The following is a 27,879-nucleotide window of genomic DNA, read 5'->3' on the forward strand; positions in this document are numbered from 1 at the left end:
GAGTTTTGATTTCCATTCCATGTACTGGCAGTGGGAAACTCTCCCTGGTTAACGTCTCAAAGGAGCGCAGATCATTTTGGTGTTTTCACGTTAAAGTTCTACACTGCTACAATTCTGATGGGAAGTGAAATGAGACGTGAATCAACAGCCAATGCCATTAACTTGTAGTTATAGATACGTAAGAACATCCTTTGTACTAAAGATATGTCACGAAAGGCCAGTGGAGAGTCGCTGTATTGAAAATTTTACTCAAAAAGGGGTTTCATCGTGCTGGATTTCAAAGAAAAATGGCTAGATTATTTCTGTCTATCTATCTTCCTTCAGGAAGAACTTGTGAAAACCTGCCGACATAGAAGTATATAGTATCCATTATCGTGCATGAAAACAGCAACCATCTGGCCAAGAATATCGCAGAAGCTTAGCGGTCAAGACATTCCAACCCAAACACGTCGTATATCACATGTATGAGCTCTACATTATCACACGAATACATCGAAATTTCTTGATTATTAAACACCTATTACCTGGTCATGAGGGCTATAGCGCCCGTCTATTACCCTGAGGGGCCGTGTACTACCAGAAACACATCGCTATTCCCCGAGGCTGTTGGCCCAGGGGTATAGCGATGTGTTTCTGGTAACACGCGGCAACGAGGGGTAATAAACGGGCGCTATAGCCCGAATAAAGACCAGGTTATAGGTGTTTTATAACACACCACACGCTCACGTTGTATTAGGTTACAAGGTTACAGTTTTTAAGGGACTGGTCAGTTTCTTCGGCCTGGGGGGGGGGCCGGTGGATTATTTTTTGCCGACATCAAAAAGTGGCTGACCCCCCCCTATTCCAAATTTTGAAAACAGGGTGACCCCCCCTATTCCAAATTTTGAAAACAGGGTGACCCCCCCCCCCTGGCGCGCGACATAGGTAAAACAAAAGGTGGACATAAATTATATATATATATATATATATATATATATATATATATATATATATATATATATATATATATATATATATATATATATATTATATTTTACATTTTACATATATATATATTTTAAATAGTCATTCTATGTTTAATGAAATTGTTGACATGTCAGTTGTAAGATAGGAATTTCAAAGTGTCAATCTTAAAGTTTGAATACAGTACATTTTGAATGAGCTGTATTTTGAATGAGCTGTGAATGTATTTCACACTTTCAATGCTTAACCAGATGTCCTGAACTGTTTGTACAGAAATGGATGTCAATCATTAATATCAAAGAGGAAAAAGCAGTGAATCAAAAACTTTGATGGGTGTTAAGACTTGCCAACCATCCTATTAAATCTCCTGAGGAGCCATAGAGAGGCATTTTAGCTAAATCTGATGTGTGCAGTGTCTGAGATGACCTTTTCTTGTAACATTGAAACCATAAAAGCACAGCTAATAATGACAAAAAGTCCTTTTTAAAATGTTATTTTGTTCATAAAAAAGCATCTTTCTACAGAAAACCTGCGACACAAAGGAAAATAATTGCATCAATGAGAAGGAAAGATATCTTGTCATTTTTCTATCTCTAAAATAAGTCACTGTATCAAATATATATTGTGAAATATTTGTGCATGTTGCTTTCTCATACTGAATTCTCATAGAGAGAACAGAAAAGTATCAGGAATTTGTCATCCTTTTCATATGAAATGCAGATTTCATAATGGTACACTTTACATCAAGATATCTCTCATTTATTAAAATATGGCGCCCGAAGGGCGCGCCGAAAAATATGAAACATCCTGATATCTCTGATATATATGCCGTGTATATTAAAGTCATGCACCTAAAGGGCATGCTGAAAAATGTCTGATATATTAAAGTATTGAGCTTGAAGAGCAAGCTGAAAAATATTGAACATACAGATATCTCTGATGTATGTATGCTTGATATGTTAAAGTTGGGTGTGCTGAAAATATGACTGATTATTAAAGTTACGCGCCCAAAGGGCGCGCCGAAAAATACAACTGAATGATGAAATTTGTGGTGAACGCCTGACACGATGCATTTAGGCAATGATGAGCCTGTGTCAAAATTCAAAAACACACTGACCCCCCCTATTGGGCATTTCAAAAACATGGTGACCCCCCTATCACCAAAGTCAAAACAGGGTGACCCCCCCCCCATGAATCCACCGGCCCCCCCCCCAGGCTGAAGAAACTGACCAGTCCCTAATGTGTTTTGATATTTTGCATCGCAACAATCCATTGTGACATGTTTACTACGCGATATTTTCCACAGCGGTTTCAGTTATCGTGGTACCACTTTCTTTCAAAAATATTCTAAGCATACCTAGCGACATCCTTAGTTGCACTTTAAATTTTTCCGTCTATGAGCTGTCCAAGTTCCTACACTGTTGGAATGTTGGAAAATCTGTTTTAGAGAGAGTATCGTCGCTCATCCCGGGCGCACATCACATTCTCGTCACCCACCACTGTTTGAAAGCTGCAGACGACACTACGGTCACGTGACCGCGGGCACAAGGGAAATAGTTTTTCAAAAAATTCCCTCTGACGTCACTTTTTGGGACTAGACGTATATATTTTCTCGTCACGTGACGTATTCTGCCGAATCGCGACAGGAATGAGCAAGTGGCGTGTTATAATACTTTTTGTGTATTAAATATTGGATTGGTTTGAAGAACTGATGTGTGGTATCGTTATTGTTGTTTATTACACGTGTGACACATTACAATATTGTACTCATGAATTAATATATTATGTGATTGGAAATATGGTCTCTGAAATATGTACTTAAGAAAAAAATTAAGAAGTCGAACATTGAGAAACAAATTCGATTCCTGTAACTCATAAAAAGTGTACAAGTATCACACGGTCCGTGCCATTATTTTTGTCACGGTTGGATCAAACGATTTGCAAGGATAGGGCAAGTGGTAGGCTTCAAGCGTATTCGATCATCTGGCAGGGACTGCCCGTAGAAAGAGTGGTAGGTTGCATTTTTCGCTCGGGATATTGTTTTTTCAGAAAATGTCTTCATCGGACAATTCATTTTCCCCCATGGGAATCATTATAGCTTACCGCTTGAAAATACATTAACCTTAAACGAATTCCAAGAGACTCTTATTTGACAATAATTTTTTTTATCGAGTAGGCCTACATTCGACAGTGTAGTCTGACGAACTTTCTTGAGACAGCCCTTAGATTTTGGGATGTACCATAATATTATGGGAAAGGTAAGTATGATCGAAGCAAGGTGAGTTCTTTTGATACCAGGGCTCTTTCATATGCTCGTCCTGTATCTCACACCTCTTATGACGTATCCATGCGTCGTTAATTTGAGCATTGCGACAGCAAAACATCTATCGTTGTGGGAACTCGACATTGAGGCTCGACCACTAGATCGTTGGGGGTGGAGAAACATGTAATGCAATCCGAAGGGTGTATAGGGTGTTAATTTTTTGCAGTTGAACATGCTTTTCGAATAAAAAAGTATTCATATGAACGTCGACCAGAAGTGCAATTCTACATCCGAAAAAAATGTCGAATTTAGGCCTAGAATGAAAACATACTGCAATCTAGCATTCTTACCATCCCCCAAAGATCTAATTCCTTCTGCGACAAAACGTGGAACTTGGTTCCATGACAACGACAACTTTCTGCAAGTGCGTGTGACGTAGATGTTCCATGTATAGACAATCCGAGTTCCAAAACCATCGCAAACTCAGGGTGAGTATCGCAGCGCGTAAGGGCTACATGCTTTATCGTGCATAGATTTGAATATTATCGGAATATTGCGAGTTATCGTGCACATAGCGCTTAAGAGACGCACCGATTCGATATTTCTTACCTGTTTCAGAAAACAAAATGCATGTGTAATATATTAACTCTGACGTATACGTATGCAATGATGATACCGTCTCCAGGCAAGTGTAAACAAAAGAACAAGTGTTTAATGTATGTTCCTATATATTGACTGGGTGAAATTTGACTCAGAGAATTTAAAAAAACCTACATAGAAAGTACACATTTTTTATTCTAACGTCTATCTTGACAAATTTTATCTCAGATATTTCGATGATCAGCGAATAGAAAGAAAAATGTATGGTTGCAGAGACATAGGTGATGAGGCAAAGACCAGACAACATGTACGAAATACAAGTATGGAAGACAAAGATCGGAAACTACGTAAGGATTTTTTGAATTTCATTTATGTCACCAATTTTTTTTATTTTTTTATTAAGAACTTACAACAGTGCATCGAACTACGGCATAGAAAAAACAGACACGACATGAAAGTCACGTAGCTGAGTAAAAGTTGCTGCAATGTCCAGCGGAAAGAAATTTTAGTCATCATGTACCTGCGAGCGATAATGCAGACAAAAATAAAATTTGACAGAGTCGAAGAAATTTCGTACATTAAAGTTTACATTTTACAAGCTGACTGTTTTGGCGATAATAACGAGTAAATATTTTGTTTCTTTCCACAGTTATGAGAAAACGTGAGACTTTCTGGATGCAAGTGATAGCCAAACAAGGAAGTGGTCACGTGATGAAATTGTCGGATCAAGATGTCGTATTCAAAGAAATACAGGAAACAGCGAAAAGAGAAAGTGAGTCCATGAATTCTAGATTTACTTGTTAAAAATCTTAGAAAACGTTTTCGGCGATTTAGATGTAGACGTTTCTTGATTGTCTAAATCGGAAACTAACAAAACAAAGTTCAGTGCATACAGAAAAAATTCACCTGTTGTATGGTTGTTCCATAAAAATCGTCAAACAGGAATTTGAAAAATCTAATTTCTGTTTCAGAGTCGTCATTGGAGTTCAGTTTTGTTAAAAGTGCCAAGGCGAAACTGTTTGAAGCAGCAACTGAGCGTAGCCTTGTCGCGAAAAGTAGTACTCATATATCAGGAAAACTTCAAGCGGGGCAAGGTGAAGATGAGATGGTCTGTGAAAGTGGTAGTTGCATTTTCTATCTATTGTTTTCTTTACATTCTAATAGCATAGAAAACAAGCAAGCAAAGGATCAAGCGATCAGGATGCCTGTCTATAGATTATCAAGAAAGATGAAATGAAATTAAATCGGTTAATTCAGTTGCCATGTACTTCGATCCGGAAAGCATAGATTGATGAGATGATGATAATGTAACACGTTTAGATAGTGGTTTTGATGTTGTTTTTGCGGTGTAATGTAGACAGACCCAACAGATCTATGATAATGCAGATTACAGAATGCCTGATGTATCACATCCTTCTTTAAATCAAATTTAGGTAAACAAGGAGTCCCGAAGGACAACACGCGTGAACAAAGCAATTCTGCAAGTTTGCGTGAAAGTCAAGCCCAAAATCAAGCTCTTTCAGGCGAGGAGAGTGAGGACGATGATGTGAAAAGTAAGTGATAAAAGTGCTTTTTTTTTTTTTTTTTTTTTTTTTTTTTTTTTGTAGAGAGAGAGAGAGAGAGAGAGAGAGAGAGAGAGAGAGAGAGAGAGAGATAAACAGATGTAGCCAGACAAAGGTAAAGAAACAGGCACTGTTGTGATTGTTGTGATTGCGGGTGCCACATGTGGGGCAGGATGCGCTTATAATTTTTGAAACACCCGACATCACTTCTTGGCCTTTTGGCCAGAGGTCCATATATCTTTCTTTCATAAATTTGACTTTGTTGCGTGTACCGGTGCTTTACTGCCTGTGCTTTGCTGTTTTGTGTGTATGTTTATAACTAGTGTATTACGAATTTTAACCTAGTGTTATAGATTACGGATGGGTATGATTGCGATTATTTTATAGAACCATAGTCGTGTGTGGTTATGTATTTGGCGAAGACCCCTTGTAACTTTAAGTTATTTTTTTATCCGTCATTCAACGCTTTACCACAGAAATCTGAATGTACGGGTTGTGGTTTTCACATATTTTGTTTCTCTTGTTTGCAAGAACCTTTTGAATGTCTATTCAGGAGAGCTATGAAATTTAATTCATTGCACTTTACCGTCCCAGAATATTTGTTTATTTTGCAATTATTTTGTAATAGGATTAAGTACCGCCACAATCACGCCTGCAAGTGATTATGAAGAGGTGAAGCCCTTCGTCGATTCGAAAATTTCCGAATCGTCTACTTCTGTTGCTGCTGCTGATCAAGACAATAGTGACGAAGATAACAGTAATGATATTGACTGGATGTGGAAAGTAGAGGAGGACGGAGAGTGGATCCGAAGATTATATGCTGGAGATGAAAACCTAACTGATGACGAAGACGACGGTGAAGATGATAATTATAGTAAGAAAGGCCGTGGCGAAGAGGAGTCTGTAGACGAAAACAAGGACCGGGAAAAGAGAGCAGCAGATCTCAGTATTCGTCATGGTACTGATGGTGATATCGATCACGGTGAGGTTAAAAGTAAGTGATGAGAGAGAGAGAGAGAGAGAGAGAGAGAGAGAGAGAGAGAGAGAGAGAGAGAGATGCAGTCAGACAGAGATAAAGAAACGGTCACTGCTGTGATTGGGATTTGGACAGATAGAACCGCAGTCGTTTGCATTGCGAAGACCTTTGTATCCAAGCTATTCCTTATCCGTCATTCAACGTGGCACCTCATAAATATGATTCTAGGGATTGTCGTTTTCACGTACTTTGGTTCTGTTGTTTGCAAGAAGCTTTTGAATATACATTCACATGTTATAAATTTAGAAAAGCTATGAAATTCTATTTATTCCACTTACCGTCTCAGAATATTTATTTTGCAATTATTTTGTTATAGGCTTGAGTACAGCCACGATCACGCCTGCCCGTGATTATGAAGAGCTGAAGCGAATTGTGGATTCGAAAATGAGCGAATCGTCTACTGCTGTTGTAGCTGCTGATCAAGACAATGGTGACCAAGTTTACCGTAATGATATTGACTGGATGTGGAAAGTAGAGCAGGACGGAGAGTGCATCCGAAGATTATATGCTGGAGATGAAAACGTAACAGATGATGAAGACGACGATGAAGGTGAAGATAGGAAGAAAGGCCATGGTGCCGTGGACGAGGAGTTTATCGACGAAAACGAAAACCGCGAAGAAAGATCAGTAGATCTCCATATTCTTCAAGGTGTCGATGCTGATATCAGTAATGATTATTGCGAAAGGCCGCTGGATGTCCACGGCGACAGCATTTACAATAAAGGCACTGGATTTAAGGACGGTACAGAGCGAATTACTGATGAGTTGAACAATGACGGAATGAATAAAAATAACACTAGGAGTGACGCGACAGAAGCGACCACTTCAAAGGCACGGCAAGATAGTTCCAACGATTACTCAAGACCAGTAAGGTTTCTGATAAGATTGTTGAGACGGTGTCGATGTTCCAGCCGAACTGACGACTGACATTTATTGCCATGTGTGAAAACAGTCACCACCTGGCCTGTAACATGTCTTAGAAGCCAAATGGTCAAGGCATTCCAACCAAAAGTCTTTCCATCAAACCCACGAACTCTGTACACTTTCACACGAATGCATCACTGTTATTGTACATTGCCTTTTATGTTTATTAAGTATTGGATTGGTTTGAAGACCTTATTTCTGGTATCGTTATGTATTGTTGTTTTTTATATCTGTAACACACTATATGATATTGTACTCATGAATGTTTTGTAAAGTGATAATTTTCATGATATGAAATATACATAAATAAGAGAAAAATTAAGAAATCTAGTATGAAGAAAAATTCGAAAAAATATTCCTGTAACTCAAGAAAAACGCATAGGAGGTTACCCATTTGATATCCGGGCGGGGCTCGGAAGGTTTCTGGGACAGAATAGGATTCCGAGATGTTGCTTTTGCAACATATCCACCCAAGGATGACAGAAAAAATAAAAAAGATTGCCAGCAGAATATGAAGACAAAAATAATGCACGGACAGATACTTTAAGTCTTCACTAAATTTTTTCCATGCACCCGCAGGGTGCCCCATTTCATAACATCTTTAATTTTCCGCCTGCACTTCGGACACACCATATTTATGATATCATTCAATGTCGGCGCGCCCTTCTTTTTCAGAACATCTTTCCTTTTCGCGCACCCTTTGATTTCATCAATGCCCTGATTTGATTAATATTTTGACTCACACTTTTGCTGCCTTTTTACATGTATCCAGTTTTTCAATTTTAAACATTAACTAGCATTATTCGAATTCACTTGTTGTGCTTCTGTTACAGTTTCCCATCCGTGTACCTGAAACTATCTTGATTACTCAGTGGAGCTTGTCCACGTAGCCTGCACTAGATATCCTGTGTCCATTTTTGTTCTTTACAATGATGTGCCAGGCTTAGCATGACTTATCATCAGAAGTATTTGTTGTACATAAAGTGGTTCCTACATATTGAGTGTTACAAGAACTATACTCTTCTTCAATTTCTAACAACATTAAGCACGACATTTGCAATGCAATGTGGCGAGGAATGGACAAGGGTGCGAGAATTTGCCATAAAATAGATCTACTTACAAATGTCTTCATAATATCCTTAATTCATGATTTAATTTGTCATTCAAAGTGTACGTTATAGGATACACCTGTTAATTTCCAAATAGAAGCTGCATTCAAAATGAATAGCCATACCGTGAATTTGAACCAATGAAACACGCAAACTTTTAAAATATTAGAAATCCTGTAGTCTACACATATGCAGAAGCTGCATTTTGATTTCTTTGCATTAATTTGCATTTCTTTGCATTAAGTAGTGAAGCAAATGGAAATTTTTACTATTTGAATATTCACTTATCTCTCTTGACAAGGTAATCTACTAGGAAATCATTTTGTCTTCTTATACATTTTGAGTTTTCATGAAAACTCTGTAAAATACTTTCCAAATGGCCACCAAATAACAACATTTGAATATGTAGAATTCAAAATTTTAAAAAAAGCTACCCAAAGATTATCAAATAGTCCATGCCTGTGTAAGGGAGCCGTCATTATTTACAGCCTGGGGGTCGGAGGAATGTTAGGGGGTCACTCAAAATATTGAAATCATGTCGTATTAAGATAAATATTTTGTTCTGTTGTTTGCAAGAACCTTTTGTGTATATATATATATATATATATATATATATAATATATATATATATATATATATATATATAAATATATATATATATATATATATATAAATATATATATAAAATGTATACAATCTATATATTTATATATCATAAATATATATAAATATATATCAATAAATATATATATGATATATATTTATATATATTTAGGATATATATAAATATATATAGATTGTATACATTATATATATATAAATATATATATAAAATGTATACAATCTATATATATATATATATATATATATATATATATATATATATATATATATATATATATATATATATATATACTCAGAAAAGCTATGAAATTTAATTCATTACACTTACTGTCAAAGAATATGTTTGTTTTGCAATTATTTTGTTATAGGATTGAGTACCGCAACGATCACGCCTGCCCGTGATTATGAAGAGCTGAAGCCCTTCGTCGATGCGAAAATGAGCGAATCGTCTGTTGCTGCTGCTTCTGATCAAGACAATGGTGACGAAGATATTAAACCGTAATGATACTGACTGGATATGGAATGTAGAGGAGGACGGAGAGTGGATCCGAAGATTATATGCTGGAGATGAAAACGTAACAGATGACGAAGACGACGGTCAAGATGACGATTATGGTAAGAAAGGTCACGGAGCCGTAGAATAATTTGGCTACTATACAACCATAGGGGATTCAATCTCCGATGATGACGATGATGATGATTAAATATTTAAAAATGAAGATAAATAAACATATATTTGGACTCAGTAAATTTGTTGTTATTGTTGTTTTTATTGTTGTTGTCGTTGTTGATACTATTTGCAGAAAGAACAAAGTATGCGCTGCAAATTTCAACACAGCCTAACTATACATGTGCGTCGCAAATTCAATACAGCCTAACTATACATGTGCGTTGCAAATTCAATACAGCCTAACTATACATGTGCGTTGCTGCCTAACTATACATGTGCGTTGCAAATTCAATACTGCCTAACATTACCCAAGGGTGTCACTTCATTGCCACACACTTTTTTTCGATCGCCAAAAATGCACCTAGCATGCATCGAAATCGGTAAAATTCGACGTAGGGTCAAAGCACATTAGTCCTCAATAATACTCCAACATTTTTACCTCTTACCGATGAAAAGTCGAGAAATCAGCAAGTTTTTCAGCGTATCTGGACGTCTCTTACATTTCAGATTTGCGATCGAAAAAAGTGTGTGGCAATGAAGTGACACCCCTTGGGTAATGTTAGGCTGTATTGAATTTGCAACGCACATGTATAGTTAGGCTGTATTGAATTTGCAACGCACATGTATAGTTAGGCAGCAACGCACATGTATAGTTAGGCTGTATTGAATTTGCAACGCACATGTATAGTTAGGCTGTATTGAATTTGCGACGCACATGTATAGTTAGGCTGTGTTGAAATTTGCAGCGCATACTTTGTTCTTTTCTGCAAATAGTATCAACAACGACAACAACAATAACAACAACAATAACAACAAATTTACTGAGTCCAAATATATGTTTATTTATCTTCATTTTTAAATATTTAATCATCATCATCGTCATCATCGGAGATTGAATCCCCCTATGATACAACTAGAAGATAAGAGAGATCTGAGAATCTCAGTATTCTTCAAGGTACCGATGGTGATATCAATCACGATGATTGCGAAAGGCCATTGGATGTCCACGACGACAATATTTACCATAGAGGCAGTGGATTTAAAGACGTAGTAGACAGCGTATCTCTGATGAGTTGTACACAGACGAAATGAATAAAAATAATACTAGGAGTCAGGCCACAGAAGAGAACACCTCAAAGCCACGACAAGACAGTTCCAACGATTACCCAAGACGGATTATTGAGACTGTGTCGATGTTCCAGCCGAACTGACGTCTGACAGTCATCGCAATGCACGAAAACAGTAACTATCTGGCCTGTAAAATATCTTACAAGCCTAATCGGTGCAAATGGTAAAGCCCAACCAAAATATGGTCCATCAAACGCACTAGTCTGCAATTTCACGCGAATACATGACAGAAATCGTGCGCTGTCTCCGGCTTGACTTGAGTTCCGTTCTGCTGAGCGTAATTTCTGAAGTTGCAGTCTTATAATAAGGCATCCACTTCATTCTTTTCTTGCAGATTTTTTTTCTGCCTATAATTCTTCTTTCTCAAGTCTCGACAACTCAACTTCTGTTCCTGTATATGCGTTTGGTGTAGGTAAGGTATACTACCGATACCGATGATCGTACCTTTCCCGCCATTCGGGTGTGGTGTAGCCATTTTGATTCTGCTCATCGTGCTCATAGTAGCCAACTTTCTTTGCCGATGGCTTTCGTCCAGTTGCTCTGGCTTGCTTTCCACTTGGTGAAAGTTGTAGACGGTAGACCTTGATCCAAGAGTTGTTGTTCTGCTACTGATGTGTCCATGGTGATACGAGAAACTATGTAAGAAAAGGAGACAGCTAACACGACTTCTGGTCTCAATGAAAGTTTGGCACAAGCAAGCATAACCAGTAGAGGGCGCTGTCAGTGTAGATAATTATGCAGCATCTACAAACCGATGTCTTGTGTCGTTATCGTTGTTTTTGTTTTGTAAAACAATACATTGAATACATTACAACCTGAAGACTTTCATGATTTAAAATACACAATAATAACATGAACAAGTGAAAAACAAATGAGAGAAGTATATAAAGAAATGAATCCAATTTACGTCCCTTGCTTCTAGTTTTTTCAAAGTTTGATCAGACTTTACCAGACTTTTATCGGACTTTGTCAGATTTACCGAGACAGGGCTAGTGATATGCGTAATTCGTATTCGATCACCTGTCAGGGACTTCCCGTTAAAAAGTGATACTTGCATTTTTTAATAGCTCGGGATTATTTTTTCGGAAGATGCTGTTTCTGAACGTGCAATAAATCACTTTATCGGCTGTGCAGGCAATCACTCCTCGGGAGTTTTAACAGTTTTTTGTTGAAGGTTCCATGAATTAATCTGATGTAGCTCTTTATGTTAAACAACAAAAGCAACAAATGTTGAAACATTAACGAATGTTGAAACATTATTTAAACCTCGTTTAAACCATAGCACATCTAAATTTATCAATCTTTCTTATAATGCACGCATCATTAAAGCAGGTGATTTTGATGACTGTCACAGTTAACGTTGATTTCACAGACTTAGGATATAGGGCTCGAAATTAGCGGTTTCCCGCGTCCACAGACTACCACTTTTTCCCTGGAGCTACCAAAATCCATGAAATGGTAGCCAATGCGGACTACCAAAGACCGGGACAAAATTCGGTCAGTACTTGTCGTGCAATGTCCAATATATTTGAACTGACATACTTGAATGACAGGCACTGGAAGTGATGGTCAATGAAAACGCATTTTCATTGCATTTTGATCATAATGTATCAATCACTGGCAATATGCCTCCTCCCTACAGAAAGCCCATGGTCTATTTTTAGCACTGCTACAGTTTGTCTAGTCTCGAAGTGCTGAGAAGGTCGTGGTCGTTGTCATAACAACTGTCAAAATTTTCATGCAACTCATCTGAGGATGAAACAAGTTGCCAATAGGTCACCAAACTTTTCAGTATTCACTGTTGTCTATTAGGCCAAAGAAAAACGTTTCTGGTCACCGAGTGCTTCATTTCAGGACCTGGCGTCATGGCATTTTTTGGGTTACATACTAAGGCCGGACAAAAATATTGTGCTGTTCCCATAACCCGACCTACCCTATTTTTTACCTGCCGACCCTAAACTTTTTAGAGCTACGTAAACACGGAAGGAAAAAAAAGAGAGAAAAAACACGTAAAATCACGCGTTCGTTTCTTGGCATTTAGAATTGTATGGAGTTTTTTCCCTTTTATACGTATGATACATTTTTCTAGAAATGTGGCCAGTGTTTGACCACGCCTCAGCTGAACCCTTGAAAAAAGCATATTTAAAAATAAAAATATTTTGGAAAAAAATTCCCACCGACCTCCCTACTATTATTCAAAACAATGCTATCAGAACAACACAATTTATTTTATTTCATTTTTTTTTTTTTTGCCTAATTAGTACACTTATCCTTGATATCCCTGTTTGCATCTCCAAAATGCTAAAAAGAAAACGGAAGTATTATGCAGCCAGTGATAAAAGACAATAACTGTTGCATCAATAGTGCCAAACCAGCATTGTTAAGAATAAAAAAGGAAAAAAAACCCCGCCGCATCACTTTTGCTGAATGTCAAGGACCAGAAACTTTTTTTGGGGGGAGGCTTATACCTGTTTCCTTTTGGTGCTAGGTGTGTAAAGTGTTCACATCAAATGACTAGAAAATTCACTTCAGGGACAGAATCTTGAAAAATTGCTTTTTATTGTCTGGTTAATGAAGAACGATATCCCTAAACTAAAATATGCATGGGCTACCAGCCATTGTCACTGGGCTACCAACTTCAGAAAATGGTAGCCCAAGTGGACTACCAGAGAAAAAAGTTAATTTCGAGCCCCGACACCTGGCCGCAGTAGTGCGCCCTCAACAGTACATTTTGCGTTGGTATCAGTTAGAAAAGGGTTGGGCCACTAACGAAATAGAACCATCAGTAGTATTGACGCATCGGACGTAACGTTTACTATTCGGTACTGATATCACAAGGACCATGTTTAACAAAATCCTATTTGAACAGGCAATTTTTTTTCAACTTACGTACACACCATTTGAAAAAAGAAATGAAATGAGACAACATGTCATAGCTTGTCTTCGGCGTTTATTTGAAGGAAACTACAAAATATTGCAAACACAGCCATAAACCAGATAAAAAGCATTTCACAAATTCATGAGTTTTCTGTTCAAAAGGTAAAAGTATAAAATGCATGTCATCATACCTCATATATAAAATAAAATTATATACTGTAATTATATTAAGTAAATATATTTCAGCAGTGTTGTATTTTCCTGTTAAAATTATGGTGGCAAATAAAAATCATTCAAAACTATTTATAATAGATGCAGCTTTTTTCCACTATGAAGTTTAAAAAATAAAGAAAATAACAACCACTATACCAAACCAGTCAGTATTTAAGGATTTCTAATTAATATACATTATGCAATATACAAAGCTTCAAATTAAATAATTTTTTATGATAGTATATAAATATAAATATTTAAGAAGCAAAATACCATAGGCAAAATTTACTAAAGCTAATATGTGATAAATATCTTTCCTTAGATTTCACTTGACATAATTGTGTTCCTTTCTTAATTATTGTGACTTTCAGGATTTTTTGTATAAATTCTGATGTACCAATCCCAAGGGAACCATGGCTATCACTTTCAATGTCAAGGTCACAGCAGAAAACATGAAAATCAAGAAATTTTCAGTGACCTCATATCTTATAGTTTCTTTGAAAAGAGTATATTGTACTTAGTGTATGTTTTGTACTTCTCAAGTACACCATGTGTATAGTGTCTGTTAAAAACCGGGCCATGAAAATACTTGTGACTGAAATTGTCAAAACTGTTGGCAGATGCTTAGAAATCAATAATGCTGTAAGAAAACTAGCCTTGCACCTAGTTATGCATCTAATAATGTGACATCTGCTTCTGTTTATCAGTCATACATGTTTTTACAAAGTTCGAGTTTTCATTTTGAAAGGAAAAGTGGACATGGAAAAAATGATTATTCCAATCAAATTACACCAATGATTACTCCTCATTGAGCTCTTTGTTTTGTAAAATTTTCTGTATGAATTGTGCTGTCATTTTACGACCAGCTTCCCCTACAATCATTTTACCATTATGTACTTCAACCTTTGTTCATGTCACCTCTCTTTGTTCAGGTCATGGAATACTCCTTAAATCAACTTGACAGCAACTAAACCTGTTTGACATGCCAACTTGAGCTGAGACTAAATTAAATATCTTGATACTTCATGAAAGCAAGCTTATTCTATCTAAGAAATACTTTTTGTTGTTTCTGTACAAATAAATTTTACAAAAATGTGAGGTCACACACACGTACACGTACCTAAGCACGTTTACAGATATATCAGCTGTAACTTATTGAGGCCATGATAAGATTAAATGAACAACTGCCAACATTTTAAAAATGCAGTAGTATGTGAAATGAAAGCAGGAAATGCATGCATAATGCACTGCAATATCAATATTTCCTGACTTTAAATGCCTCAATAAAGTGGCCCACTCTAGTTTTTGCAGTTTTGCCTATGTTAATTGCACATAATAGTAGATATTGAACAAGAAAAAAAAATGTTTTTGCTGCTTTGAGATGTGAGGGTTCAACTGCATATGGTTTCAAAGCATACCTTGTTTGAAAGAAAAATGTTTTCTCAAAGAAGCTTGACATCATCAATGGTATATTTTAAATTTTGCAGTCTGTAATGTTCATAATCAGTAAATAATCACACAATACCTCCAGGAGTACCTCCACTTTGATGCGCTCTTTTGAAACAATTCCCAGGATGTTAACAAGCTGCTGTTGCTTTATCTGCATAACTCTAACTCAAGAATTTGACCCCAGGTTTCTACGTCCATTGGACACATACAACAGGTAGGTAGATCACCGTAGGAAGTGATATTGCTGAATGCACCATTTAACCAATGACGCTTGATTAGTGTGTATCCATAGTTCCGCTTGAAAGTCTCCTGTAGTTCAGAAAAAAAATACATATATACAAACTATGTTCAAGAAGATCAATGAAAATTTACACACGAGGTAAATGATTCCATATTTTCTCTTCCACAGTCTGCGTAAAAATACGTAAATCCTCTCTGGTTACATACTTGTAGAATGTAATTTGTTCATGTACAGCCACACAATTTGGTATGAAACATGCAAAATAACTCAGATGACTGTCTATTTGAGTACCTGTTTTTCTTCAACTTCAGAAATTCAACAGAAATATAATAGCTATGTTAATGACATTATGTAACACGCAAGCGATATAAAGAGAAATCTCCTTTCACTTTTACTTTAACTGACACTGTGTACATGCATGTCTGTACATGTTTACAGCTGATTGCATTTGTATGAAGAGATATGACGAAGCTTCTGTTCCTACCTTCCACGAGTAGCCTTCTTCTCTGTCACTCTGGACATACGTTTCGTCTTCCAGGTGATGTAAGCACAGCAACTTCCACAGCCATTCGGTGTTGTCGATAGCATCATTCCATTCCTTCGACGTCTGGGACATCTGACAGACACTGGTTATATCTAATTCCGTGACAATTTTAAAACACATTTCGACGGGGAGAGCACTAAATACATCCGCCCTGGTGTTGTTTTCCCGACTGCTTTCTCTGTTGTCGTTATGATCGTACGATTTCATAGATTTTGTTGACTCCATCGTCGCTGTTACAGTCGCCTAGGTATGAACGCTTCCAGTTCAGAGCAGAAGAGAAAGGTAATCCGTTATCTTGGGTGCGCTTGACATCAAACACGGCGCAAACGACCCCGTCGATCCAAGTAGAACATACAGCCGATTTTGTAATGACGAATGCTGAATTAAACGGGAAAAACAGAGTTACGGTGATTCCCCAGTTGCATTAAATATGATTCTGGGTTTGCGGGTGATTGTTGTTTACTTCCGGGTGACGCCATTTTTAAATGCCCTGACGCTGAGTCTCCCTCAGCCAAATGAACATAAACATGTTCACATATTACTCGGAGAAATCGAATAATAGAGCAGATAAGTCCCAGCCCTCAAGATCAATTAACTCTGCATTATAATCTCGCTCACTTACCTCATCGGAGGGGTCCATTAAAAGGAAGCTTACAGAGTACGTCAAGACACCATTTTCGCTATACCGTTGAAACAGACGCCAAAGTGCACTGCATTGTGGGTATTTGAGGCAGACGACTCTTGGCTCTCGTCCCAGTCTCAGTGGTTGATTGATTACGGCGATCTACGATGTCAACATCGCCAATTCTCGCTATTCAGACAGGAGGTAAGCACATTCTGGTGCTAGTATTGGTTGTGTAAATGCAGCCAAGGCTCTTAATTGTGACATAAAACTACAGGGACATGTACAGTGGTGTATTTGCAGGCCGGCGGCAGTGCGTGGGGCGTGTTGTTTGTTAGGGGCCCAAGCCGACCGGCTGGGACCCTATTGTTATTGCTCAAGTTCTACTGACTTCCTCTTCTTCTTCTTCTGCCGTTTCTTTGCTCACCTAGATCTCTCGAACGGCTGAACGAAAACTTCTCAAACTTGCAGGGCTAATAGGAGCTAATTAGTACTCGTGCACCTGACCCTTGAAATTTTGATTGGTCACGTGACCTGGCGGCCATATTGGATTTTCCAAAAACCTAAAGATGGCTTCTCCAGAAGACATAGGGGTCTAGTCGATTTGAAATTTTTTGTGTAGCAAGCGTGACCTAAGGTCTTTAGAATTTGCAAATAAAATCGCATGCGGTCACGTGACCTTGGCCGCCATATTGGATATTCTAAAATACTCATTTAATCTTTAAAAATCTTCTTCTCCAGAACCAAAACACCGATTGAGCTCAAATTTTACTCATGTCATCCTTAGAGTGATCTCTTTCAAGTTTGCAAAAAGCATTTTGATCGGTCTCGTGGTTTGGCCGCCATATTGGATTTTGTGAAATCGCAATTTAATCTTTAAAAATCTTCTTTTCAAGAACCGATTCACCGATTGAACTAAAATTTTACATATATCATCTGAAGTGTGATCTCTTTCAAGTTTGCGAAAGGCGTTTGGATCGGTCAAGTGGTTTGGCCGCCATATTGGATTTTGTAAAAAATCGTAATTTAATCTTTAAAAATCTTCTCCTCCAGAACCAAAACACCGATTAAGCTCAAATTTTACTCATGTCATCCTTACAGTGATCTCTTTCAAGTTTGCAAAAAAACATTTCGATCGGTCACGTGGTTTGGCCGCCATATTGGATTTTGTGAAATCACAATTTAATCTTTAAAAATCTTCTACTCCAGAATCGGTTCACCGATTGAACTAAAATTTTACATATATCACCTTAAGTGTGATATCTTTCAAGTTTGCGAAAGGCGTTTTGATCGGTCACTCGGTTTGGCCGCCATATTGGATTTTGCGAAAATCGTAATTTCATCTTTAAAAATATTCTTCTGTAGAACAAACGTACCGAATCGACAGAAATTGTATATGCATCATCTATAGTGTTATCTCCTTTAAGTTTGTGAAAGGCATTTGGATAGGTCACGTGGTTTGGCCGCCATATTGAATTTTGCAAAAATTGTAATTTACTCTTAAAAATCGTCTACTCCAGAACAAACACACAGATTCAATTGAAATTTTATGTACATCATCTAAAGTTTGATCTCTTTCAAGTTTGCGAAAGGCGTTTGGATCGATCACATGGTTTGCCTGCTGTATTTGATTTTGCAAAACTCGTAATTTAATCTTTAAAAACATTCTCCTCCAGAACCAATACACAGATTGAACTAAAATTTTACACTCATAATCCATAGTGGTAGTTCTTTTTAATTTCCGAAAGGCGTTTGGGTCAGTCAGAAGGTTTGTTCGCCGTATTGGATATAGCGAAAATCGTAATTTAATCATTAAAAATCTTCTTCTCAAAAACCAACACACAGATTCAACTGACATTTTACTCATGTATTTCTTAGTACGAGCACTTTCAAGTTTGCAAAAGGCATTTGGATCGGTTAAGTCGCCTCAATGTTCATAACGCAGCAGTTTAAAACCTCCTCAGTCAGAAGATCGATCAGTGATGTATGTTATATTGTACACTTGAAAGTCAAAGACGGCACAACAGACTGCAATGCCCGCTGTCAAATTCAGCTAGCAGTCACACGAACCCTAATCTCGGCCCCTTGTGTAAGGCAACATTGGCGACCAGCTTTTGTACGCCAGGTGACGTTGTCAAGTATACTGCCACGGAAGTACTTAGAGGAGTGTGCCACTAGCTTTAAGGGGTGGCCGACTGCTGTGATTGACTGAATAAGAGTGGGACAAGGTCCCGCCAGGGCACAATTACTGGGGTCTACGCACAGCTGATATGTGAGTGTCAAGGATCATAAATGAAGCTATTCGGGTAATTTTATATGTAGGTGTCTGAATGCACGCTCACTTATTCATCACGAATAACAAAGAAAGATACATGACATTGCAAGGTGTGGTGATTTGTTTATGATTATCTATCAGACATGCATGGAGTGGCCCTTGTGCGTTATGTAACTGAGAGCATGTAGCTGATTAAAGATGTAAACAAGACCACATCAAGCCCAGTATGTTTATGTCGTAAAAATCGCTGATACACATCGATTAAAACAACACCTTGTTTTATGAAGTTCTGTAGCTTGATCGTATTTCACTGTAATTGCTTTCTGCCACTGCACGCCCGGTCTGTGAAATCGCCGAAATTTACCCGATATTTATCAGCGATTTGGGGACTCTAATATCGATACTACTACTAGACGATACTAGAATGACTTGCCCTGTGCCTCGGTACGCCAGATCTGTGAAATCTGTGATATTTACCCGATATTTATCGGCGATTTGGGGACTCTAATATCGATACTAGACGATAGTAGAATGACTTGCCCTGTGCTTCGGTACGCCAGATCTGTGAAATCGCCGATATTTACTCCATGTTTATAGGCAATTTGGGGACTCTAATATCGATAGTAGACGACACTAGAATGACTTGCCCTGTGCCTCGGCACGCAAGGTTTGTGAAATCGCCGATATTTACCAGATATTTATCGGTGATTTGGGGACTCTAATATCGACACTAGACGATACTACATTTTGTCAAATCGTGGGTAAATATCCGATATATATATCGAAGATTACACCACCTTACAGTTTGGTCAAACCCGGCTTCCAAGGACTTACTCTAACTTTGATACTGGTCGATACCGGTACTAGATTTTGTCAAATCGCGGGTAAATATCCGATATATATCGAAGATTTCATCACCTTTAATACTGTTCTGGTCAAACCCGACTCCAAAGGACTGACTCTGACTTCGACACTAGGCGATACTAGATTCTGTCTAATCGCGGGTAAATATCCTATATCGGAGATTTCACCACCTAATAGATCTAGCCGATTCAATCTAACTTCGATATTGTATAATCTATTAGCCGTAACTATCGGATATCATATAAAAGTGCAATGTCGCTGTGTCCTCCCCCTGACAGCCGGTGATAGACCAGTGCGAGAACGCACCAGAGTTGCCGACAACATAATAAGTTTTACTAAGGGCGGCAGCCAAGGAAACACGAAATCATAAGAAAACTTCTTGATGACAACGTATCAGTGCAACGGGTGTCGATCATTCCGATGTGATCGTTGACCCACCAAACGGGTTGGAGTCACTGAACTTTTTCGAAGAGGCTGTTCAAGTTACGGATAAGTTTGGAAATCCGTGTTTGGCTGTAGGTACCTGTGTGATTATGGATAATTGCGGTTTCCACCACGCGTGATATATTGAACAAAATCTCCAACGACTATTGCGGAAAGTCTACCGTGAATTTGGAAAGTTAGGTCACGGCAAAAGCATACGGCTTTTTTACAACGTAGAGCGAGTAAGGCACTCCTGAACGGCGAAATGTTGGTGGTGTATTGCTGCGAAAAAGCAAATATCCCTACTGACGTTAGAAACTTGTGTGAATTGGCTTCCTTATGATGAATTCGCAAGAATTTTCAGTGTACTGTGACGTGATATCGTAAACAGGTTTTCAGAGAAGGCGCTCGGCTCATCTGCCGAGTCGACGTACTTCCGCATTCATGTCGTGCAAATGCGCAGTCTTGTCGCGATATTTGAGCATTTAACTTGATCTTCAGTGAAACAAAAAGATGTTATTCCATATCAAAACATTATGTGTTTTATATTTTAGGGTTCTGTTTACGTAACAGACATAAACATTTGGATTTATGATCCGTGATTTCCGCGATCCGTGGCATGATTCAAGCTGGCCGTGAATACGGACTGACGTTTTTGGTCATGACCCCTGACCCAAGTGTCATCGATACGCTGTGCGCTGTCCGAGCATCGCTTGCTAAATTCATGGAGTTTGAAAATTTTGCTCTACCTGTAGGGGGGCACTTGAAAATTTAGTGGTCCTTTTATGTTTTACATTTTTCGATTCCAAGTTTTTTGTAGGTAATTTAATGAAAAATGAATACTATCTTTATGTCATTCAAATGTTGTAATGTTAGTAATAATTTAACAGAATCTACAACAATTTTGTCACATTCCATGACTTTTATCTCGAAAAAATCTAAACATGTGTGATTGTCGTAAAAAAATCAAACTTGAGCCTAGTAACAGGGCAGAAGCTGCAACCGTTGATGATTTTTGCAATCTCTATCCAATAAATCAACTACAGTTTCTTGCGGTCTCCCTACAGCATGCTCAAACACACAATATTTAGTTTGTCGACAAAGCCTGTATATATAAATATGTATTAGGTGATAGTTTAATTAGAGTCCAGACTGACAGTCATGCAGTTGTCAGGACTGATGCATGGTACACATACACAGGCTGTGCTAGCAAGCTGAATACTGGACAGTTCAACATGCTGTTGAGAGTAGAACAAGAACACAGTTGTATAATAAACTGAACAAAAATATTGTCAAAATTATCAAAGTTAATACAGCTACTGCCTATTGGCAACTGTCACTATCAGATACCGCCCTGCTACTGTAGTGTCACTGTTACTGCATACGTGAGCAGTGACAGAGATAGCTCTGACTCTGATATACATTGTAGTTGAAGAAGAGTTTTAAGTCAAATGACGCTCATGATAGTGAAACATTACCTAAACAAGATCAGGCCAGACAGCAACACAAGGAAGAACACATGGAAATTTTTGAATTCTGGCATATGAGAATAATCAAATATTAAAGACAAAAGATGGGGTCACCATGCTTGATTTTCTAAATTTTCACAGTCTTGTCATGAAATTATACAAAAGTACAACTTTGAACAGTAAAGATGAAATGAAAAAATATATGACTAAATGGAATTATTTATTTTTTAACCAAATTTGCAATTATTACGGCCTAAATTTCAGAGATGAATACATTCATTTCATGGAATATTTTAACCTTCCAGTATTGTCAATTTTGAGTAGCATCTAATTCATATATGTCTTGTACTTTTGAAACAAATTTTTGGTAGGTCACCGTGCTCAGTTTAAGACGCCATATTTGATTTCGCGAAAATCGCAATTTATCTCTAAAAATCTTCTTCTCCAGAACCAAAACACTGATGGAAGTGAAATTCCACTTTTGTCATTCTTAGTGAGAGATCTTTCAAGTTTGTGGAAGGCAATTGGATCGGTCACAAAGTTTTGTCCCCATATCGTATTTTGCATGCAACAGACAAATATGAGATGGTGTTCAAAATTCTTCTTTACAACTAAAGAACTTGACTGTTTTCAAGCTAAAATTTTGCACATAATATAATCAGTGCAAGAATTGGAAACCATGTTAATCGCTTGGGCCCCGCCAACGCTGCTTGCAGCTTTAATTTGTTATTCCCTCCCCATTACATGATCGCGAGCTTTAGGGATGGACCATTAGACCTTGGGAGAGGGGGGGGGGTGGTCACAATGAAATTGTGAAATTTTTTTTTTACTATTGTAAATTTCTGAAATTTTTTTTTCCAATTGAGATTAGCTGTGCAAATTTTTTTTTTCAGAGTAAATTTTCAGATTTATAATTTTTTTTTAGTTCGTCGCTGTCTGAAGATAAAGAGGGCAAAGATGTGGTGCCAAGCATCACAAGCGGCCACGAAGCGGTCACAGGTGGGGGGGAGGTCAGGAGAGGGGTGTCCCCCTTGCTGCTGTTGGAGCTTTTGAAAAATAGAGATTAAAATGGTGTTATTTGGTGGCACTTGGGAGTATATTTGCGGGGGGAGGTCAGGAGGGGGTGTCCCCCTCCTGCCGTTGGAGCTTTGAAAAATAGAGATTAAAATGGTGTTATTTGGTGGCACTTGGGGAGTATTTTTGCGGGGGGTGGTCAGGAGGGGGTTCCCCTCCTGCCGTTGGAGCTTTTGAAAAATAGAGATTATAATGGAGTTATTTGGTGGCACTTGGGGAATATTTTTGCAGGGGGAGGTCAGGAGGGGGGTGTCCCCCTCCTGCTGTTGGAGCTTTTGAAAAATAGAGATAAAAATGGTGTTATTTGGTGGCACTTTGGGAGCATTTTTTTCGGATAACACATCTTCCTCTGAAACATGGTCTTCTTGCTCCTCAGTAGCTTCCTATAAGTTTTGAAAATTGACTATTTGGTTTCCTGGCTTCCCTTTCTACTGCGTGGTGAAATGCCTACATTCACCCCACCAAACATCATGCATATCTCATGATTTACAATTGATTTTGACAAGCTGAGAAGCTAAAATAAGCTAAATAATATAGTTAAATTTGCATATTTGTGTTTTTAGAGCAATTGATGCACTTTTTTGATCAAAACATCTATTTCGCTGTAACAGCATGTCCAAATTGATTGGATGTGTATAGATGTGTTGAAATTTCAATATTTGTCTTTTTAGGGCAATTTATGCCATTCATGGTAAAAAATCTGTATTCTCTGAAAGGGCTTGTCCAATTTCTTTGAAATTTGCTACACAAAAACGATTATTCATGCAGATTTATTCAGTATTTGCTATCGAGAAACTTTCAAAGTTCAACCCTTTTGTGTGTTTTTTGTGTTGGGATTTGTTGGATAGATGGCATTCTACGTAGTGTATTGTTGAATGTTAAAACGTGTTGCTGTTGTTTTTTGAGGCTGTTTTTTGAGAAAAAAGAATTGAAAATGCCTTTTAAAAGCAAAATTTATACATAATGACTTGATATGTTGTTTTATCATTATTGACGTGTTTCTACTTGTTCAGCCATTCTTGCATTCATCATTGCAATAAAATGCTGTGAAAAAAATGAAACTGATGTAGCCTGCATCTGTTTACCTTGATCTTACAGCGCTGTAAAAGGCAAATACAACTTTCTGTCTTGACAACCATACCATAGTTTCAATGTTTTACCTAGTGTACCTGCTTGGTTTGTACGCAGGAAACAAGTAGAAAACAGGCTCTATAATTTCATAATTTTCAAGTGATCAGAATACAAAAGTCCTGAAAAGCTAAGATAATCACAACTTCCAGTATAAGGGATACAGTCACTCTAAATGTATAAATTACAATTAAAAATGTGCCTGGAGGATGTACTAAAAAATACAGAAAGTTGCTTTCTGTCGGTAAAATCTAAAAAAAATTCAAAATTTTAAAGACTTTTGCAGATTTTTTTTTACGCCTTTGTCTTCTGATTTATTTTTTTTTTATTTTGCAAACTAGTTTGAAGATTTTTTTTTTCCTAACTTTTGCTCTGAAATTTTTTTTTTTCTGTTTTTGACCACCCCTCTCCCAAGATCTAATGGTCCGTCCCTTAATAGAACAATCCATCCGAATGCCCACCCCCAATTTCCGCCTATGAATTGAGGGCTACTTGAATCATTTGAGTGCAATTTCAGTATGACAAGTTGCTGCCATGAGCAGTCCTGATGAGGATTTCTCAAAGAACCAAGTTATGTACGTGTGGATGTATGTGTGTACACGCATACACACACACACACAATATAAATATAAATAAATAAAATAATAAATAAAAAAAAAAAAAAAAAAAAAAAAAAAAAAATATATATATATATATATATATATATATATGTATGTGTATATATATATGTATATATATATATATTATATATATATATATATATATATATATATATATATATATATATATATATATATATATATATATATATATATATATATATATATCAGCTGTGATGCAAGAATTGCATACCATTGAATTTACACATGTTATAACTATGTTGTTGAATTTAATTGATTTATATAATTGTCATTTAATGACAGCCCTTTCCCTCTACTGTGATTTTCATGATTTGTAGGAACCATTGACAAAGACTATCCAAGAGGCACCAATGCTTTTGGCTTTGAAATAGGAGACTCAGCAGTCCGTTCTATTCTTGAGGCTAAGAATATCACTATTCCGTTTGGACATTCAACAGTGTGTAGGAAAGATAGTCAGCAGATTTCACAGCAAGACAGGTCAGCATTATTTCCAAGAAGATTAAATGTTCCTTTTGATCGCCAGTGGATCAATATGAAAGATGCTGTCATTTTAATCATAAAAGTGGTTTCAACTTATTGACAGAAGGCCGCTAAACATTTAAGAAAATTTATTCTACTTTGATTTAGGCCACTGAATGAAATCCAATGCATTTTTATAATTGTACTCAGACCATGGTTAAACTGGGATATGTTGCCTTTAGAAATCCAAGGTTCTACAGTTTTCACCACTGATCTCTGTCTTTTTTTTAAGGTGGAACGTGCATCAGGGACACAAATTTTGATTCTAAAACTTCACAATTCTTTTCTGATAAAATGATATACCACTTGTGGGGTTTCATTTCAAAGCTCTTGATGTGAGAAAACTTTTCACTGGCTTAGTTTTTAGAAATTCGAAAATGTTCTTTTTCTCCATAGAGTTAACACAGGGATGGTGGCCATTTCGAATTTGAAATAGCGGTAAATCTTGAGTTATTTGTTTCCCTAGTACCAAAACTTGCACGGTGACCCCGATTTTCATTCTTGATTTTGAAAAAGAATGGTTTTAAGATTCCTCAAGGAAAGTTTGAGCAAAAGTTTAAGTCTTTCACCTTCAACGCGCCAACTACCTTAATCAAAGTGGCTCTCATAGCTGAATTTGAGTGCCTTTTTTTCTTTAACAGTACCCATAATATGTCAAATGTTTTACACTTCGTTAATAAAATTATGGTCTTTTTTATATGACTAAAGGTTAGCTTTGAGTGAGATATGCAAGTGTGCAGAACAGAAGAAGATTATAATTACTCATGGAACGGACACAATGATAGAGACGGCAGCTTTCCTGGCACGCCAAAATCTTGACAAGACCATCATACTCACGGGGTCCTTCTTACCAAACACGTTCAAGAACTCTGATGCAGAATTTAATATCGGGGTTGCCATTGGTGCTGTGCAGTGTATCGTGGAAAATGATGTGTTTGTGGCGATGAATGGCAGGGTCTTTCGGTGGGACCAAGTCACTCGTGATGAAACTGGACAATTCATGGCACAACTCTGAGGAATGAGCACTTCATTTCTTTATAAATGAGCACTGTTGTGTTATTTGACAATACTTCTTTACCGATTCCATGATGCAGTGTGCACTAGGGTATACAAAGCGTACATTACTCATAGAACTTTTTAACTGTCGGGTATACACAGGGTATGTTACTCATAGAAGACTATGGCAGGTTATACACTGACCTGTATTTTTGTTGCCTGTGAAATCAATATAAACGAGGCAATCTTTGGCATGGCAACTTTGTGTCATTCTTGCATGGCATTAGGTTGTACAACACAAAATCAGTATAATGTTTTTGCTTTGGGTGCATATGATGTTTGACACAGCCACATCAATGCATTGTGGGACAAAGTCTATGGCAGTTCTGTCAGCCTGTAAATGGTACTGGGGTCAAAGGTAATTCTAACAGGGCTCCCATGCGTACATCTTCAGGAGGGACAGTGATTGTATATCAAAGCAGTGCATTATTCTAGGGACAACTGTAATATTGGTGTAGTTCCCAGTGAATTGATCTGTAATCTTACGGGGATTTGGATAATATTTTGTGTTTTTTGCATTTAAGAAGGTTATTATAATTATGTAATGGTGCAATTCATTGTTTTTTCAAATGCACAAAACTTCCAACAGTTTTACATGTGGCCAGTGGAACATTATTTACAACATATATAGAAAATGTCAGCTTTTACACATTTTGTATTTATTATAACGTGACGAACAAGTTCATGATGCAGGTTTATGTATGACGTCTGACACTTAAATAGTGAGATACTTTCTGACTTTACCGACATACTAACAATTATTTACTGACATATCAAAAGTCATTTCTAACTTTGGAGTTGTAGCGTTTGCATTCGACTATTGTCATGAAATTCAGTGAATTCAGTCTTGTGAAATAAATATGACATTGCATTGAACTTTCAGATCAAATTATTTTGTGAAAGAGCAATAACCTAATAATTTGTGATGTTACAGTAAAGCTAAATATGAAACTGGTATTCTGATATACTGTTGTAATACACAGTAAATCTCTGTTCTTTTTCTATGAAATTAAAACAAAAGTCAATGTACAATAAAACTGAATAACAATCTTATATTTGAAGCTGGTTGTAGTCCTTTTCATTATATCAGAACAGAATGCAAAAAATATTATCAAGTCTGTAACAAATGTATCAGTGTTTTTGAGACCTCTATTATATGATCTCAGGTTTCATCTTTGCTGTAAATATAATCACTGGATCACACTATTACCAAGGTTTTTGCAGATGTTGTTTTCTGCATTTGGAACGTCAATTCCTTATTTGAAACTGTTTGATCATAGAGGTGTGGTTTGACTTTGTGAAAATAAGCAAAAAACAAAAACAAAAACACAGACACATGCATACAAAAAAATAAACACAAATGAAAACAATAGATGCAATGACTAATTTTGGCAAAAGAGCTAAGTATCAGTGGTTCCATGATGGAAGCTGGGTGAAGGAACAGCATTACAATTCAAATTTCAGAGCTCTTCAATTTTTAAAATATTTTTGAACAACATTTGTAAAAACGCTGTGGGATATGTCTTTTTTTTAAAAGATAATTTTATAAATATCAACAAAATGGCAAAGTCAACAAATCTACATAACTGTGAATGTGTCCAGTGA

At 37.1% G+C, this 27,879-nt stretch overlaps 1 protein-coding gene and 1 long non-coding RNA gene across 2 annotated transcripts; both read left to right on the forward strand.

The window, feature by feature from the left end:
* The first annotated feature begins 3,443 nt into the window (after positions 1 to 3,443).
* Positions 3,444 to 4,931, forward strand: LOC139150673 (uncharacterized). The gene is made up of 3 exons (XR_011556255.1): positions 3,444 to 4,173; positions 4,476 to 4,598; positions 4,798 to 4,931. It is a non-coding gene; the product is annotated as an uncharacterized lncRNA (long non-coding RNA).
* An 11,880-nt stretch (positions 4,932 to 16,811) lies between these two features.
* On the forward strand, positions 16,812 to 27,481 carry LOC139149600 (probable L-asparaginase periplasmic). The gene is made up of 3 exons (XM_070721430.1): positions 16,812 to 17,029; positions 25,017 to 25,176; positions 25,927 to 27,481. Exons 1-3 carry the CDS (start codon positions 16,993 to 16,995, stop codon positions 26,231 to 26,233), a joined length of 504 nt encoding a protein of 167 aa, XP_070577531.1. The 5' UTR covers positions 16,812 to 16,992; the 3' UTR covers positions 26,234 to 27,481.
* The last annotated feature ends 398 nt before the right edge of the window (positions 27,482 to 27,879 follow it).

This window comes from Ptychodera flava, chromosome 14 (assembly GCF_041260155.1).
Source record: "Ptychodera flava strain L36383 chromosome 14, AS_Pfla_20210202, whole genome shotgun sequence".
Classification (NCBI taxonomy): domain Eukaryota; kingdom Metazoa; phylum Hemichordata; class Enteropneusta; family Ptychoderidae; genus Ptychodera; species Ptychodera flava.